The sequence below is a fragment of the Diorhabda sublineata genome, chromosome 1, assembly GCF_026230105.1.
Source record: "Diorhabda sublineata isolate icDioSubl1.1 chromosome 1, icDioSubl1.1, whole genome shotgun sequence".
NCBI lineage: Eukaryota > Metazoa > Arthropoda > Insecta > Coleoptera > Chrysomelidae > Diorhabda > Diorhabda sublineata.
The window spans coordinates 22,937,743-22,952,814 of NC_079474.1; the positions used below are offsets into that span (position 1 = coordinate 22,937,743).

Below are 15,072 nucleotides of genomic sequence, written 5' to 3' on the forward strand. Positions count from 1 at the left end.
CTACTCATTCGCTAGACTGTTTTAATATTCAATAAATTGAGTTATCTACTTTTTCTTATCTAACAGAAGTTAAATATGATTCGTGATATATGATACGAATTGTATTGCTAAAACTACACTAATACATCATTTTTGATAAAGTATTGACAACTTCAGAAAGGTTAAAACTAGATTTATGCCTTACGCACTAGGCTAATTAGTATGAAATAAAATGAAAAAATTTATAATTTTAGATGGTAGCCTTAAATGTTAAAACTGTCACCATTTGCCCATTAGAGACAGGTAACACATCCCCTATTGTTTATCGACATTTCTAATGACTTACGATTACAAGGAGAGAGGCGTAATCCGTTGACCAGTTTCGATATTGTTGCATCTCATTATAGCGGTCTCTAATCCGAACACCAGACTATCATTGTTATTTGGTCCGTGTTATTTAACATTATCTTCAACAGAAACTCTCTGGCGACACGCTTCTCGAGGAACAGCCGATGCAATTTTCGACTTACAAACATTGTAAATATAAGAATGACATCTCAATATTTCACACTTACGTTTTATACCAATGGAATTCAAATTTTCATGTATAATATTAATCACAGATTGAAGAATCTACCGTATAGATTGCTCGACATGAGTTTCCTTGCTTCATATTCCACTTTGTATATATATCCGACAAAATAGCTGCATATTTTACCAACGATTCAAAATACCGCAACAGAGAAAAATCCAAAGGAATGAGGTCCATTAAATCTCGTCGTCCAATTCGTATACCAGGATATTCTTCATTTAAATACCTTTTCACTGTCCCACAATAGTGAGGATGAGGCCCAACCCAAATATGATTCCTAAATTACCGAATTCATCTCCTAAAATGTTGAAGATTAGCGGATCTGTTAGTATTGGGGTCCAGGATATGTGCCAGAACATCCACCTTAGTACGTATCTCATGTGAGGATTTGCGTTTGGGTTTTAAATTTGTATGGGTGAAATGCCTATTTTTTCAACACTCTATGTTCTTTTGAACTGAAATAACAGGTAGATGTAACTTGAAATGTTGAACTAGTAAGATTTACTATTACGTTTGCCACGTTATCAATTTTTTTGTTATATTTATTTGCATCATTCATACTCTCCCTTGTTTCAAAGTTTCAAATAAACGCCCCAAAATAAGTCCTCGTATTGGGGCGATCAGGAAAGCTTCAATTAAAAATGCATTTTGCTGAATGAATATTTTATCTAGTTTCACCAATTATTAGGATCACTGCTATTTTATCATATTGGGCACGTGATATTTCGCTTCTTAAAGCACTTGAACAACTCAACATTTTTTTAAATGTACAAACATTTCAAAATAGCTAAAGTTACTCAATACATAAATCACTAAATGTACATAAGCAATTACAAAAATGTTATATTTTATTTGATATAATTTGAAACCAGCTGCCTAAACGGCATTAAATCGCAAACATGATTGTGTTGTGAATATGTCATATCTAACATTGCCATCATGAATTTTGACATTTCAATGGTGAACGTACTTAGAACTCCTTTTCCTACGAGAGTTATTTGAGTTGTTCACAGATACTTAAAACACTCATCATCATATTCGAGTCAAAGGGATCACGATTATTCGTACACTTGCCAAGTACATACCTATTTTGTTTGTGTTTTTAAAAATTGAATTTGAGTCGACAAATAACATTGTGCTGGAATTTCTTCATTTTTTATGGAAATTATCCGGTCATTTGGTTGGACCCTAAAAGTCGTGATGAAATTAATGATGCGTAGAAAAGAATACAAGATAACTGAAGAAGAAAAACGCTATTGTCCACATTTCTGCCTCTAATTAGAAAACTTAAGGTTACATCTGGAACTGAATCCAGAGCCATACAAGTTTGTAGGCCTACATGGTTGAGCACATCACGGAAGTATCAAAGAGATTTTCCATATAAAGGTTTTAAGCCAAATGTTCGCACTCGCGTAACTAGGTGACTCTTGAACTAACTTTTGATCTTAATAGTCCTCCTAGGGCTCCAAACGTTTTGTTCTCTCACGCCAGCATTTTTAAAAATTCCCTGGTTTCATCTCCTTCATGTCACTGTCATGTTCGAACTCATGGACTTTATCAAAACTAACTCCCTGTTTTGCTCTGTCATGATTTTAATTGGTTGGAGTTATTCAAATCCCTTCCCATGTCCATATATTAGGTCTTTTATTTATCTATGTGTAGTCCATATTCTTTTCCTTTCTTTTTAAAGAGTAGAAACCTTTTCTCTAGTTCCTTTTTAGTTCTATTGTAAATACTGCATAATCTGCGTAGGAATAGTAAAGTATAAAATCATCACTTTACAATTTATCCTACATAATATTAATGTAAAAATATTTACTTCTCTAATAATTATAAAGTTTATAGCCAATAACTATTACCTACTTGAGCAAATCACAATTTTTATTAATAGTAAGATATCTTACATAATCAACGTGAAAACTTCAACCCCCTTTTATCGCAAAATCATGTTTGTACGAATAACTGACTTTATGCTAAAAACCGACGATATGAAAATTATTAAATTGCGTGGAGAAGATTTATTTATCCAAAATGTATAGGTTTGTACAGTTTGTGATAATATTTATTGATGTACTTATTTATTGATTCATCATTTATTTTAATTCCAGCTTATATGGGCTGAAACGAATTTAATTGGATGCGGATATTCTTTTTACTATGATTCTTCTAAAGGATATACGAAGAACTATGTTTGCAATTACGGTCCAGGGTAAGTGTTTCGTCTATCACTAAAATTATTTTCTGGTGTTAAACTATATTTCCATTTATAGATTATAAATTTAATGTAAAGAGAATTACTTTAGACTGTTTTTGGCCATAAGCCTAGTTTCGTTATCTCAAGCTATTTATATTCTTACAGAAGACTTTTATCTTTAGAGTTCGCGACAACTAAACCTTTCCTTTATAATTCTGAAATATATTTGCAGCCGTATAACGATAAGTGCTGAAAGAGACTTGGATTTCGCACTTCTGTATGGATACCAAGTAGCAGTCAATGCATTGACTGCATATTAGATATCCGGTCCAGGCGAAATACAAACAGAAAGTGATGTGAACGGTGTGTTCTGGAATAGGAATGGCTCATGGCATTGTGCTCATCGACTTTCTCCCACTTGGTAAAACAGTAAAAGCTTACCAATACTATGAATCACTGCAAAAATTGTAACATGCCATTCAAAACACGAAGCCGTGGAATGCTTAAAGCTTAAAGCAGGTGTTGTGCTCCTATATGGCAATGCTAGTCCACATAAAGACGGCTTTTTCAACGGAATTTGACTGGGAGTTGTTTAATCACACACCCCACTGATTTTGATCCCAGCGATTTTCACCTTTGTGAATAGTTTTTGACGGATTAACTTGAATACAGTGTATGTTTCAAGTATCTCTGACAAATTTCCCGTGTCAAAAGCTAAACTAGATGAAGGCTGACGCTAGCAAATGATGTTGGACTTTGAATCAACAATGACATCAAAGAAGTTCAAGAAATTAGATTATTTTATGAGCCTGAAAACTCGATTGCTTAATAGTCGCTTGATTACTTTACGAACAAGGTGAAGCGTTTTCAAAAGAACATGATGGAAAGCGCTACCTAAGCCGCTGGAAGAGAGCATGATGATTGTTTCATCGAGAAGTTCAGGAAGCGTCTAATTGCAGAAAAGCTACACAAGGAAAAGAGAGAAAGATAGTAAAAGCCAATTCTAGTTGATATAGCCTGCAGTCAATGGAAAGCATGTAAATTATGTAAATGTTTCAGTATTTCTACCATTTCAAACTTTATAATAAGAAGTAAATTCGTTCAAAGCTGAGTGGTGCAAGAACTAAGACCAGATTTGGATTTTCTTCGCAAAAATTAATGAGATTCAGCTATTAAACTGAAAAACTTTTCCAAAATTGATTTTTTGTTAGGTCTGTGTAATCTAACACTGTTTTTCGAGATCATCCAAGTATTTCTCTGTTAATTAAGGCTAGTTCGAGATGCCAAACCTCAACAAATACCTAATTGATAGTATTATTTCAATACTACCATTTTCATCAGTTTTATAATTCTATATATTTCGCTTATAAGTGAATAGTTGGATGGTGTATTCAAAATTATATATATTTTATTTATAAAAATACTTGGTTACATTTTCGTTCACCAATATATTTCATTATGTTTTGGGTAAAAAACTCAATGTTCCAATTTTTCCAAAAAGACAATATATTCTGATTACCATCATTACTGGCAGATTCTCTTATTTCGCTTTTTTCTTCGGATGTTATTTCCAAACCAAATAACGATTTTTATAAGCTCTCCCACAATTTATCAAATATCCGTATCGAACTCCAAATTATATTAGATCAACAACATTATAGTAACTTGCTTAGAACGTAGTCATTTGAACTCCCTCAACGCGTTTTTGTGTCAAAATATCAGCAGTTAAACCTTTAATTTTCTCATTGGTCATCATTAATCTTGGTGTTGCATGTTAGAATAGTCACACAACTGATGAAAAATACTCAAACAGTATAAATAATTTGTCTTAAACTGAATATCATATAAATTAAAAAACATTATAAATTTTAAGACTTTCTCTTCACGTTGTAAATTGAGAAATAAAACTGCCAGTTTATATATTATTGAAGATTCTCCTTTTTAGCACCAGTCCCAAGTAATTTTATAGTCTCACATTTGAAGACTATCACAATAAAATAGTGCTAGTTAAATTTTTATTGCAGTACCCGAGATATATCAAAACGTGAAATATTAAAACATACTTCACAAACTGGGAATGTAAAAAACGACTTAGCTTAGATGAAAAGATCAGCCTTTGCTATGTGGTTTGTCTGAAAAGTTTCCAAACTAACAAAGAAACAAAATATTTTCTACATCAATTTATTTCCCAACTTAGTCTTCTTTTAAGTCTATGCACTTAATTTAACCATTCTCGTCCTCCAAACCATAGTTACCGATCACCGAAAAATGAGAAGGTCCCGATGGAAAAGTTTATATAAAAGTATATAATCATCATCAGAAAATTGCATTGGTGAACCTGTGATTGGATGCGTTATCCTGGTGCAAAATAACATATCTCCGTAACTTCCTACTGCGTTTCTCTTTTATCATCTCACGTAATTCTGGAACTGAGTTAGCATAATGTAATTGTGCCTCCCATTGGCAACTAATCTACTAAAATTGCCCCTTAGCATCTCCTCAAAATACAGTTGGCACGACCTTTCTGGCTGATGGATACGTCTTGAATGTTTTCAACGGTGATGAAACTCATCACATTTTTGTATCTACATCATATTGATGGATCCATGACTCGTATATTGTTACTAATATTGCAAGAAAATTGTGTTTATTTTGTCCTACTTCGTTAAAAGAATGCCAATCTATGTATCATTCGTGGTGTCCAATGAGCAGACATACTGCATCCTTCATCTTCAAACATTTGAATAATAGTCACACATATTCTTCCAACACGAGATAATGTACTTTAACATGTTAGTATGTGGCAGCGCTTATGAGTACTTACAGACATTTTCTCTGGTATCAACCCTCTTAGACGCAAGTATTTGATTACTCTAGTGTCGCTTACTAACTCTCAAGCCAAACACAATAGCCGACAGACATTCGACGTTCCCGTCTGTCATATTTGTTTACCAAATATTCTCCATTACATTAAATTATGTCCATCGTTATCAGATGGCATGCGACTGTGTACCCGTTATATTATATTTAACTTTTCAATAAGAAAATATATTAAAAATGTAGTAGTAATTTAAATAGCTATAGCTTTGCTACCCAAATATGGAACACTCATTAGAATTGTATTTTAAGTTCAGTTAGAAATAAAACTCGCCTCTAAATACTAACGATTTTTGTCGAGAAAGAACTTTTTTTCAATAAAAACTTCTACTACTTTTTTATAAGTCACGACCTTTGATTACGATGTAAAGTGAATCCCTCTTATAATCAAATTTTCCAAACGTGAGAATCGAACTGATAGAATTTTTTCTTTCCTTTCCCAGAGGAAATGTGTTAGGGCAACCGCCCTACGCGAAAGGATACCCAAACTGCAATAAAAATGGATTAACCGAATCTATTAGATTCTCTGGGCTCTGCAGTGAGTATATTTACATACATACGTAGAAATTTACTGATAATATACTTAATTCTCACCTTATTATTTGTTAGTTAATAAAAAAAGTCAATTATCAATTTTTTGTTTATACAAGAGTAAATAATTGAATAATAATGACCAGACCAGCATATATAGAAAAACTAAACAAGGACAAAATTAACAATTTTATTTAACAATGATGAATAGTCCTGGAGAAATCGGCGAATTAGATCAGAAAACTATTTCACCTCAATTTTTTAACTCTGATCCTGATAATATAAATGCATGTTGCCATAGGGCAACTCGGGCCATATAGTTTAAGCAAAAATTATTTAAGTAATTGCTAGAAATTATAAATCTAAAGAATTATAATTTTGAAATACAATTAGACAAGCTCTTATGAGTTCTCAAGATTAAGTTAATATTTTATAAACATGATTTTTAATGGTTGGCTAGAACATGAATACATCGCCTTATACCAGAGATCAAAACAGCAGTTGGTTACTTGGAATTGAGCCCTTCATAGGACCCGAACCGTTCTGTGGCATCAACTACAAAACAATGAAAAAAGCACTGGAAAAGAAGGTAGGTAGGAGCGAAACCAATTATTAGGACAACCCACAGGAGCTGAGACAGGCAAAGACTCTTCTGGGAAATTATAACCAGAGTAGATCTGCTGAATGTATCAACTTAAATAAGAACAATCTACAAATACTAACAGGAGTTCTATCGGGGCACTGTCGCCTCAACAAACACATAAAGACGCTAATTATAGCAGATAATGCGGCGTGTAGATTTTGCTGCACAGAGGACGAAACCTCTATCCACATTCTCTCGTGTGTGAAAAACTAAGGAACTCCAGAGCACTACACCTGGGAGGGCTTGAAATAGAAAACTAAGATCTCTGGCAGTTAAAGCCATCCCACGTTCTACACCATTCGAAAGGACTGGGATTAATGGATCAGCAGTAAGCGCTGGGTTCTCCAGTATCGTAGCAATAAAGGGAGACACGATAGATCCTTTGGAATGAAGTGTATACTAGACCCCAAACATCAGTGAATAATACGCCAACTAAGTGTTACTTTGAGGAAATTTGACAATATAAGAGTGCATATATGTATTCTTTCAAAATCAACGGATTTAACTCCGATTTAACCAACGGATTGTCCAAACCGAAAAAAATTACACAGCGGAAATAAATTGGATTTGAACTATGAAATTTCCCAAGAAATTGTTAGTTTCATATAATCTACCTATCTTATTTTTTCTAAAAGGGATAAAACAAATTGGAGAAACGTTAAACAAAATCTATAGAGCGTAATGGACATTTCCTTGAAAAAGACAAGTAGTTGTTCTTCCAAAAACATCTTAAAGTGACGGACTTGTCAACCTGCCCTTGTAAATACTAGATCAAATTTGTAATGGAGGTTAAAGCTGCTCATTTGAACAAACTACTGATCAAAGATATGGAAAGTTGTACATTATGTTGTCAAATCTAACATTCTCCATTTCTAAGTTAGGAAGCAGACTTGTAATAAATATTCAATATCTTTCTTGGGATAGTTACATCCATTTTGATCCAGTGAGCTTTTTCAAATGGTCTAACCAATGCATTTTTGGTCTTCCTCTTATAGTTCCACAATCTCCGGTATATTAATATTTTATTTCGTCGACCGTATTTTTGTTTTAAGAAAAATCTAACGAATTTTCCGTTTAACTCTGCCACCTGTCTAGAGATATCGCTTACATTTATTATGTTAGGGATCCAGCTATTTCTTTTCCTGTCTGACAGTTTGATGTTTAATATTTGTCTTTCCTTGGATTTGATTGTTTTTTTTTTGTTTTATCGATGTTTTCTTTTGTGAATGTACAGTTTTGGCAGCCGTATGTAATGACGAGGATTATAAAGGCATTTCTCAGGTATTGGGGGTATTTTTTCATATTAAATTACTTAAAAATAACCTGTACCGCATACCGAAATAGAAAAATCTACATTAAAATGTTTTGAAGCAAATTAGGACGCACATGTCGGCAATATTATGGGTTTTAACTGTACCAATCGTAGGGGAGCCCAAGCAGTGATTTCGGGATCTACTAAAGCGCGGCAGAGTAATATACAGGGGGATAACTTGTATCTGGTTAAGTACCTCCACCAAATATGAGTCCCATAAGAAAAATTGACCATCAGAATTTCTCTAACGCGCAGATCACGGTATGGTGACTTAATTCCATACTAAATATTATTTATTCCACTAATCTGACAATTTACGAGTGACGCAAAAAAAGTGGAAGGCAACAAAGTTGTTCGACATTTTCGAGAGTGGCTAATTTAAAAAAAAAGTAATTCAAAGATAACGAAAAATATATAGCCTGACGATTTTCAATAGCCAAAATATCAAAAAGCCCTCGATAAAATTTAATACGTGCAGCTACGTGATGCGTCTATCCCTCTCTCATTCTTTCCCTATCTATTATTTTCTCACTCTGGTTTCTGTCCTCATCCCGATGACCTCGATTCCGAATCAGTTAGTAACCAATTTAGGACCGCTGTAATGAATATGCTTGATTATGCACCTATTCAGGATGCGACGAACGATTTTTGGACTACAAGTAGTTTGCATATCAATCGTGTTGTTTATCGTTCTTTTTGTTGTTTAGAGTTGAAGTTAAATAAGTATTGATATAATTGTGAGAATAAATTTTTTCGTCACAAACAAAAATACAAAGCTCAAAATGTGAGATTTTGTTTTCTTTATTTCAAACTTTATTGATAAATAAATATTTAGGACACACTTATATGTTTTTACGTACCCAGTTTTCAAAACTACTGAGATATAGTGTAATATAATTTACTTGTGAGATAAATCGTCTATATCATGGTGCTCTATCACATTAGAGAAATACGCATCTAGATATTTTTATCTCAATATTTATTAGATTGTTAGATATAATTTCAATTTAGATTCGTGACTAAGATCTAAGTTTATTCAACTTATGCTTAGTTGGTACAGTGCAAAAATTTCATTTCGCGTATCACTTGATATATATCGTATATTGTAATGTTATTCAATTTATTTTTATTATTGTAACCTTATTTAGTTTATATCTGTTAAATATTCATTTTATGTGTGTGCCCTTCTAGATGATGCATTCAGGTTGCTAGTACCTGTTTCCAATAATAAAACGGTATTTTTTATTTGCATGCTATTCTTGAGTTTTTCAATTAAGTAAGTTCAATGATTGAAAAAAAAACATGTTTTTTGTATCATTAGGTGAATCCCTCTAGATAATCATCAGATTATGAGTCATCAGGTCTAGGACATAAAGATGGACCATATATATATCTTAATCTGACACTCTCGAGTTTTCAAAATCACAGATTAGTAGAGCTTTTTATAGGCCCCTTAGAATATCTGACCATCGGTGAAAATATATACATTATATAACATTTTTTGCACATTTTGTGCAAAAATAATCAATAGAGTAAATTCTTGATAAAGGGTTTTCCAATAAGAGGTGTTATTTTGAACAGCCCGCTATTTCGGTAAATGTCACTTTTGAAGCTGTCATTTTTTGACATTTGACAAGCATAAACTACGCCATTAATAAAAATGGAACGATACACGCTTCAACAACGCATTGAAATTATTAAAATTCAGTATAAAAATGGTGAAAGTTTGGCAGAGACGGTTCGTTAAACTAAAACATTTTTGGATCGACGTGAAGCACCTTCTCGGACCGCAATACAGAAATTGGTGGAAAAATTTGAGCTGTTGAGACAAGTTAGTGATGTGAAGAATAAAACCCGTGCACGTCGCTCAAGAACAACTGAGAAAATTACTGCTATAGCCCAAAGTGTTGAAGAAAACCCAGGTTTGTCCATTCCTCGTCGTTCTTTGGAATTAGCCATTCCACAAACGTCATTACACCGTATTTTGCATAAAGGCTTGGGTCTTAAGGCCTATAAAGTTCAGTTAACACAAGAACTCAAGCCGACCGATCATCAACAACGTCGTGTCTTTGCTGATTGGGTCCTTGAAATGCATGAAAATGATCCGGAATTTCATCGAAAAATCATCTTAAATGATGAGGCCCATTTCCACCTTGGTGGTTACGTCAATAAACAAAATTGTCGAATCTGGGGCTCGGAAAACCCAAGAGTTATTGTTGAAAATCCTCTCCATCCTCAATGCGTGACTGTTTGGTGCGGTTTATGGTCTGGCAGTGTCTTACTGGCGTTACTTTTTCGAAAATGAGGCTGGAGCAACAGTTACGGTGAATGGATTGCGCTATCGAGAGATGATTAATGATTTTTTATGGCCGGAATTGGATGGTATTGATTTGGACAACGTTTACTTACAAGAAGACGGCGCTACGTGCCACACAAGCAACGAAACCATCGATCTTTTACGGGAAAAATTTCCGGACCTTTCATCTCTCGAAGAGGTGATCACAATTGGCCACCGAGATCTTGTGATTTAACACCTTGCGACTTTTTCCTTTGGGGCCACGTGAAAGATAAGGTCTACGCCAAAAGTCCAGCATCGATTCAAGACCTCAAAGATGGAATTCGTGAGGCTATCGAGGACATAGGGCAGCCGCTTTGCAATTTAGTTACGGAAAATTTCATGAAATGGATATGGTCCTGTATCTCAAAAAATGGCATTTTTCTTTGAATATCAAAATAACATCTCTTATTGGATAACCCCTTACATATCAGTCAAAGGTTTCCGGTTTTATAAATTAACAACTTTGGATTTTGATATCAGCAAATATTCTTTATCACATTTTTTACCAGCGTTTTGTCAGTCTGTCGGTGGCAACGATATCTCTTCACAGGAAGCGTGTAGGGAACTCGGGTTTTTACATTTAATTCCTCTATAGCTGTAGATGTACCGAAACGAGAGAAATTTTGAGCGTTAATAGGAAAAAATTGATTAAATTACCCAAAATGTGATCTCATTGGCCAAATGACATCAATTGACGTAAATCGGCATCAATCGACTTCAATAGACATCACAAGACATCGCTCAACATAAAATAACAATAAACGTCAATTGGCTTCAATGGACGTCAATTCATGTCATTTGAGGTCATTTATCATTACATGAACAAAATATTATGAGAATTGTCAAGAAATAATTGGGACGCGCCGATAGTGCCAAACCTTTTTTACTTATTTTCGTTTTAACATGTAAGCTTTGCAACGCAATAGGTCTCTATGAGGCTCGAGTGATTCCCCATTTAGCATCATGGGCTTCCCTACCATAAAAAACGTTTTGTAATGTATGATATAAACCATAAAACATTGGATAGACAATAAAGAGAGCAAAATTTTCATTTCATAATCTGTTAACATTATTATTATTACATCCCATTGCCTGGATTATTTCTGCATATCTTATTATATTTATGTCTTTCTTTTGGACTCGATTCATTTGATGTGGATAGCCGTTTGTCTAGATTAGAAGTATGCTGTGAGGCTCTAACCTGCTACGACTGACCAAATCACAACTAGGTTCATACCCACTTACCACCCATACCCATTTTATCCAAAATACATTGACAAAGCGTATAGCTCACCAGGGTGTCTATACACACTTCTACGACTATCATTACTTAACCGATAAAATCGGGACTCGGCCGCCAATGTTGATTGTTCATGATTAGAGTTACCATATAGAGTATTACTGTTCCTGCTTTTAACGCGCTATAGCTTGACTTATACAATAATTATATCAAAAAAAAAAAATTATCGCTATGGTTTAGTAAATCGACTCTAACTCAAAAACGTCCTTGTCCATATTTTCTTTGGCTCGATACCGTGCCAATGTTCGTAAATTGATTCATGCGTTTTTAGCGTGCCACTTAAACTTATTTAACACCTATTTCCATGAGTGTTAATAGCACTTGCAAGTCCATCACGTGATATATTTTTTATCTCACCTTGAATCACTATCAATAAATTAAGAATTCAAAAACAGCAAACTGTCACGAATAAACAATAATTCAGTTTGTCAGTGAAGTTGTTGTTCTTTCATTATTTTATTCAAAAACTGTGGTGTCTTCACTTTATATCTTATAAATGTTGCAAGCCATTGGTTTGTTATATAGTACAGTGCTTTTCAGATAAAAGTATCCACCTTTAATAACTTTTGTAATACTGGTAATTAGAAAAAATCCAAAAACACGTCAATTTATGTTGGAAGGGGCAAGCATTATGGCTTATTTAAACTTACTGGAAAAGCCACCCCCTCACCCCTAGCATCATCCCCTTTATTTTTATAAATTACTTTTCATATTTTTTATGTAAAATTTGGATACTCCTCTTTGAGCTGATTTCAAAAATGTATAATACTTGTAGGTTAAAGTGGTTAGTTTATGAGATAAACAATTTTTCTTTTAAGAGCACAAATTTTACTTATTATTCACTTTCACCTTATTTGTACTAAAATGGGTTGTACAACAGTTCAAACTCTTTAATCTTTTTAACTGTGCTATTTATTCTACTTAAAAAATCCAAACAACAAAAAACTCTACTTTTTATTAAAGTTTGACATTGTCAACTAGAATTTGTAGTCACTATTGATAGTGTAATTTGATACATTATATATTTTGTTTCTCTGAAATGGTTTACTCTTTGCAAGAAAGAATTGAAATTGTAGGTTTATACTACCAAAATAATAATTGTGCAAGAGCTGCTGCTAGAATATTTAACGAATTACATGACGGAAGACATGCAACTCATAAGTATGTAATTCAACTGATGGAGAAATTTACCACAACAGGGTCTGTTTGCAATAAAGTGCATAAGCGAGAGGGACTCGTAAATAACGAAGCAATCCAAGTGGAAATTTTAGGGCAAGTCAGCTTAGAGGCTCAACAACCCCAATCGTTGTCAACAATAAGTAGAGCGATCGGTGTTTCATCTTCTACAGTTTTCCGAGTTCTACATAAATTCAAGTACCACCCATACAAAGTTAAGTTGGTGCACGAGTTGAATGAAGATGATTTTGATCGTCGTCTAGAGTTTTGCGAATCAATGATGCAAATTATCAATAACAATCCACAATTGTTAAACAATATTTGCTTTTCTGATGAATACTCATGGTCATTAAATGGCTTAGTAAGTAGGCATAATTGTAGATATTGGGCTGAAAGTGATCCACATATTATGCGTGAATTCCATACACAACATCCCCAAAAGTTAAACGTTTGGTGTGGTATTCTAGGTGACCACATTGTCGGACCTTTCTTCATCAACGGAAATTTAAATGGTGAATCATATCTTGAGTTACACAGGGAAGGGGTTGACCCACGTATTACAACAATAATAGAAAATGATGATAACCTTTCCGAAGATTTACTGGTATTTCAACAAGACGGAGCTCCCCCACACTATGCTATGCCTATCCGACAATTTTTAAACGAAACATTCCCCGCTCGTTGGATAGGTAGAAGGAGGCAGATGATGGAGTGGCCACCTAGGTCACCGGATTTAACACCCCTAGATTTCTTTTTATGGGGGTATTTAAAAACAAAAGTTTATGCTACCCAACCAGAATCTCTGGATGATTTACGAGAGAGGATAGAAAATGAATGTCGACAATTAAATCCAGCCGTATTAAGCAATGTCAGAGAGGCATTTCAAAATAGATTATACCATTGTATGGAAGTGAATGGTACTCATTTTGAACACTTATTGTAACTTCATAATAAATAGCACAGTTAAAAAGATTAAAGAGTTTGAACTGTTGTACAACCCATTTTAGTACAGGCAAATAAGGTGAAAGTAAATAATAAGTAAAATTTGTGCTCTTAAAAGAAAAATTGTTTATCTCATAAACTAACCACATAACCTACAAGTATTATACATTTTTGAAATCAGCTCAAAGAGGAGTATCCAAATTTTACATAAAAAATATGACAAGTAATTTAAAAAAATAAAGGGGATGCTGCTAGGGGTGAGGGGGTGGCTTTTCCAGTAAGTTTAAATAAGCCATAATGCTTGCCCCTTCCAACATAAATTGACGTGTTTTTGGATTTTTTCTAAATACCAGTATTACAAAAGTTATTAAAGGTGGATACTTTTATCTGAAAAGCACTGTATATTAAAATATTTCAGCTGGTTACTAACCGAATATTTCAGCCTCAATTATCGGAAATATTAAAACGATTCACTTTATGAAGCAATTACTATTTTGCATTTAACGTATCGATTATTCAATATAGTTTTGACAGGCATTTTGTCAATTTATTATTAAAAGGATGTTAACGGTAACAAACATATTCCATATATTTGAATTTTATTGAATTTATTTATGATTGGGTCGAATTAACATACTAAAGTAGATTTTGCAAAAAATAATATATGCCTAAATAAATAGCATTAATTCAATACTTTCACAGCTTTATCGAATGTTTGCTATAGTTTGGTTTAAAAAATAAATCCTGGAATAACGGGAACAGAAAGGATTTTATTTAAATTTTGAAATAATTTCAAATGCACAAATTTTTATTAAAATAAAAATATTTTATTACAAGATAAAAATTAAATGATAATATAAAAAAAGAATAAAGTGAGTAATAATTTGAAAAACTCATTCTTAATATGCGTTACGGTAATTATATTTTATTGAAAACAGTATCTCTGGAACCCTATACAAAAATAATTATTTTTCAAACTAAATAAATTTCATAATAACATTATATGCGTATTAATATCGTAGTACCATTTGATTGATTTTTTCGATGATATCTCTGGTTGTCGCAATTTTTGGCCGACCCGAACACTCTTATATCAATATGAATTCAGCTGGTCATAAATGATAGTGAAGTATCCGAACACAATGTCTTCCATTTATCCAGCCATACCAACTTTCAAGAACAAATATT

General features: G+C 33.3%; 1 protein-coding gene across 4 annotated transcripts in view; it reads left to right on the top strand.

The window, feature by feature from the left end:
• LOC130444137 (scoloptoxin SSD552-like) overlaps positions 1-15,072 on the top strand; it is a 103,353-nt gene that overhangs the window by 81,439 nt on the left and 6,842 nt on the right. For all 4 annotated transcript variants that reach the window (XM_056779199.1, XM_056779184.1, XM_056779192.1 and 1 more), the window contains exons 6-7: positions 2,680-2,780; positions 6,086-6,180. In XM_056779199.1, coding sequence (XP_056635177.1) covers positions 2,680-2,780; positions 6,086-6,180 — 196 coding nt within the window. The remainder of the gene's footprint in view (positions 1-2,679; positions 2,781-6,085; positions 6,181-15,072) is intronic.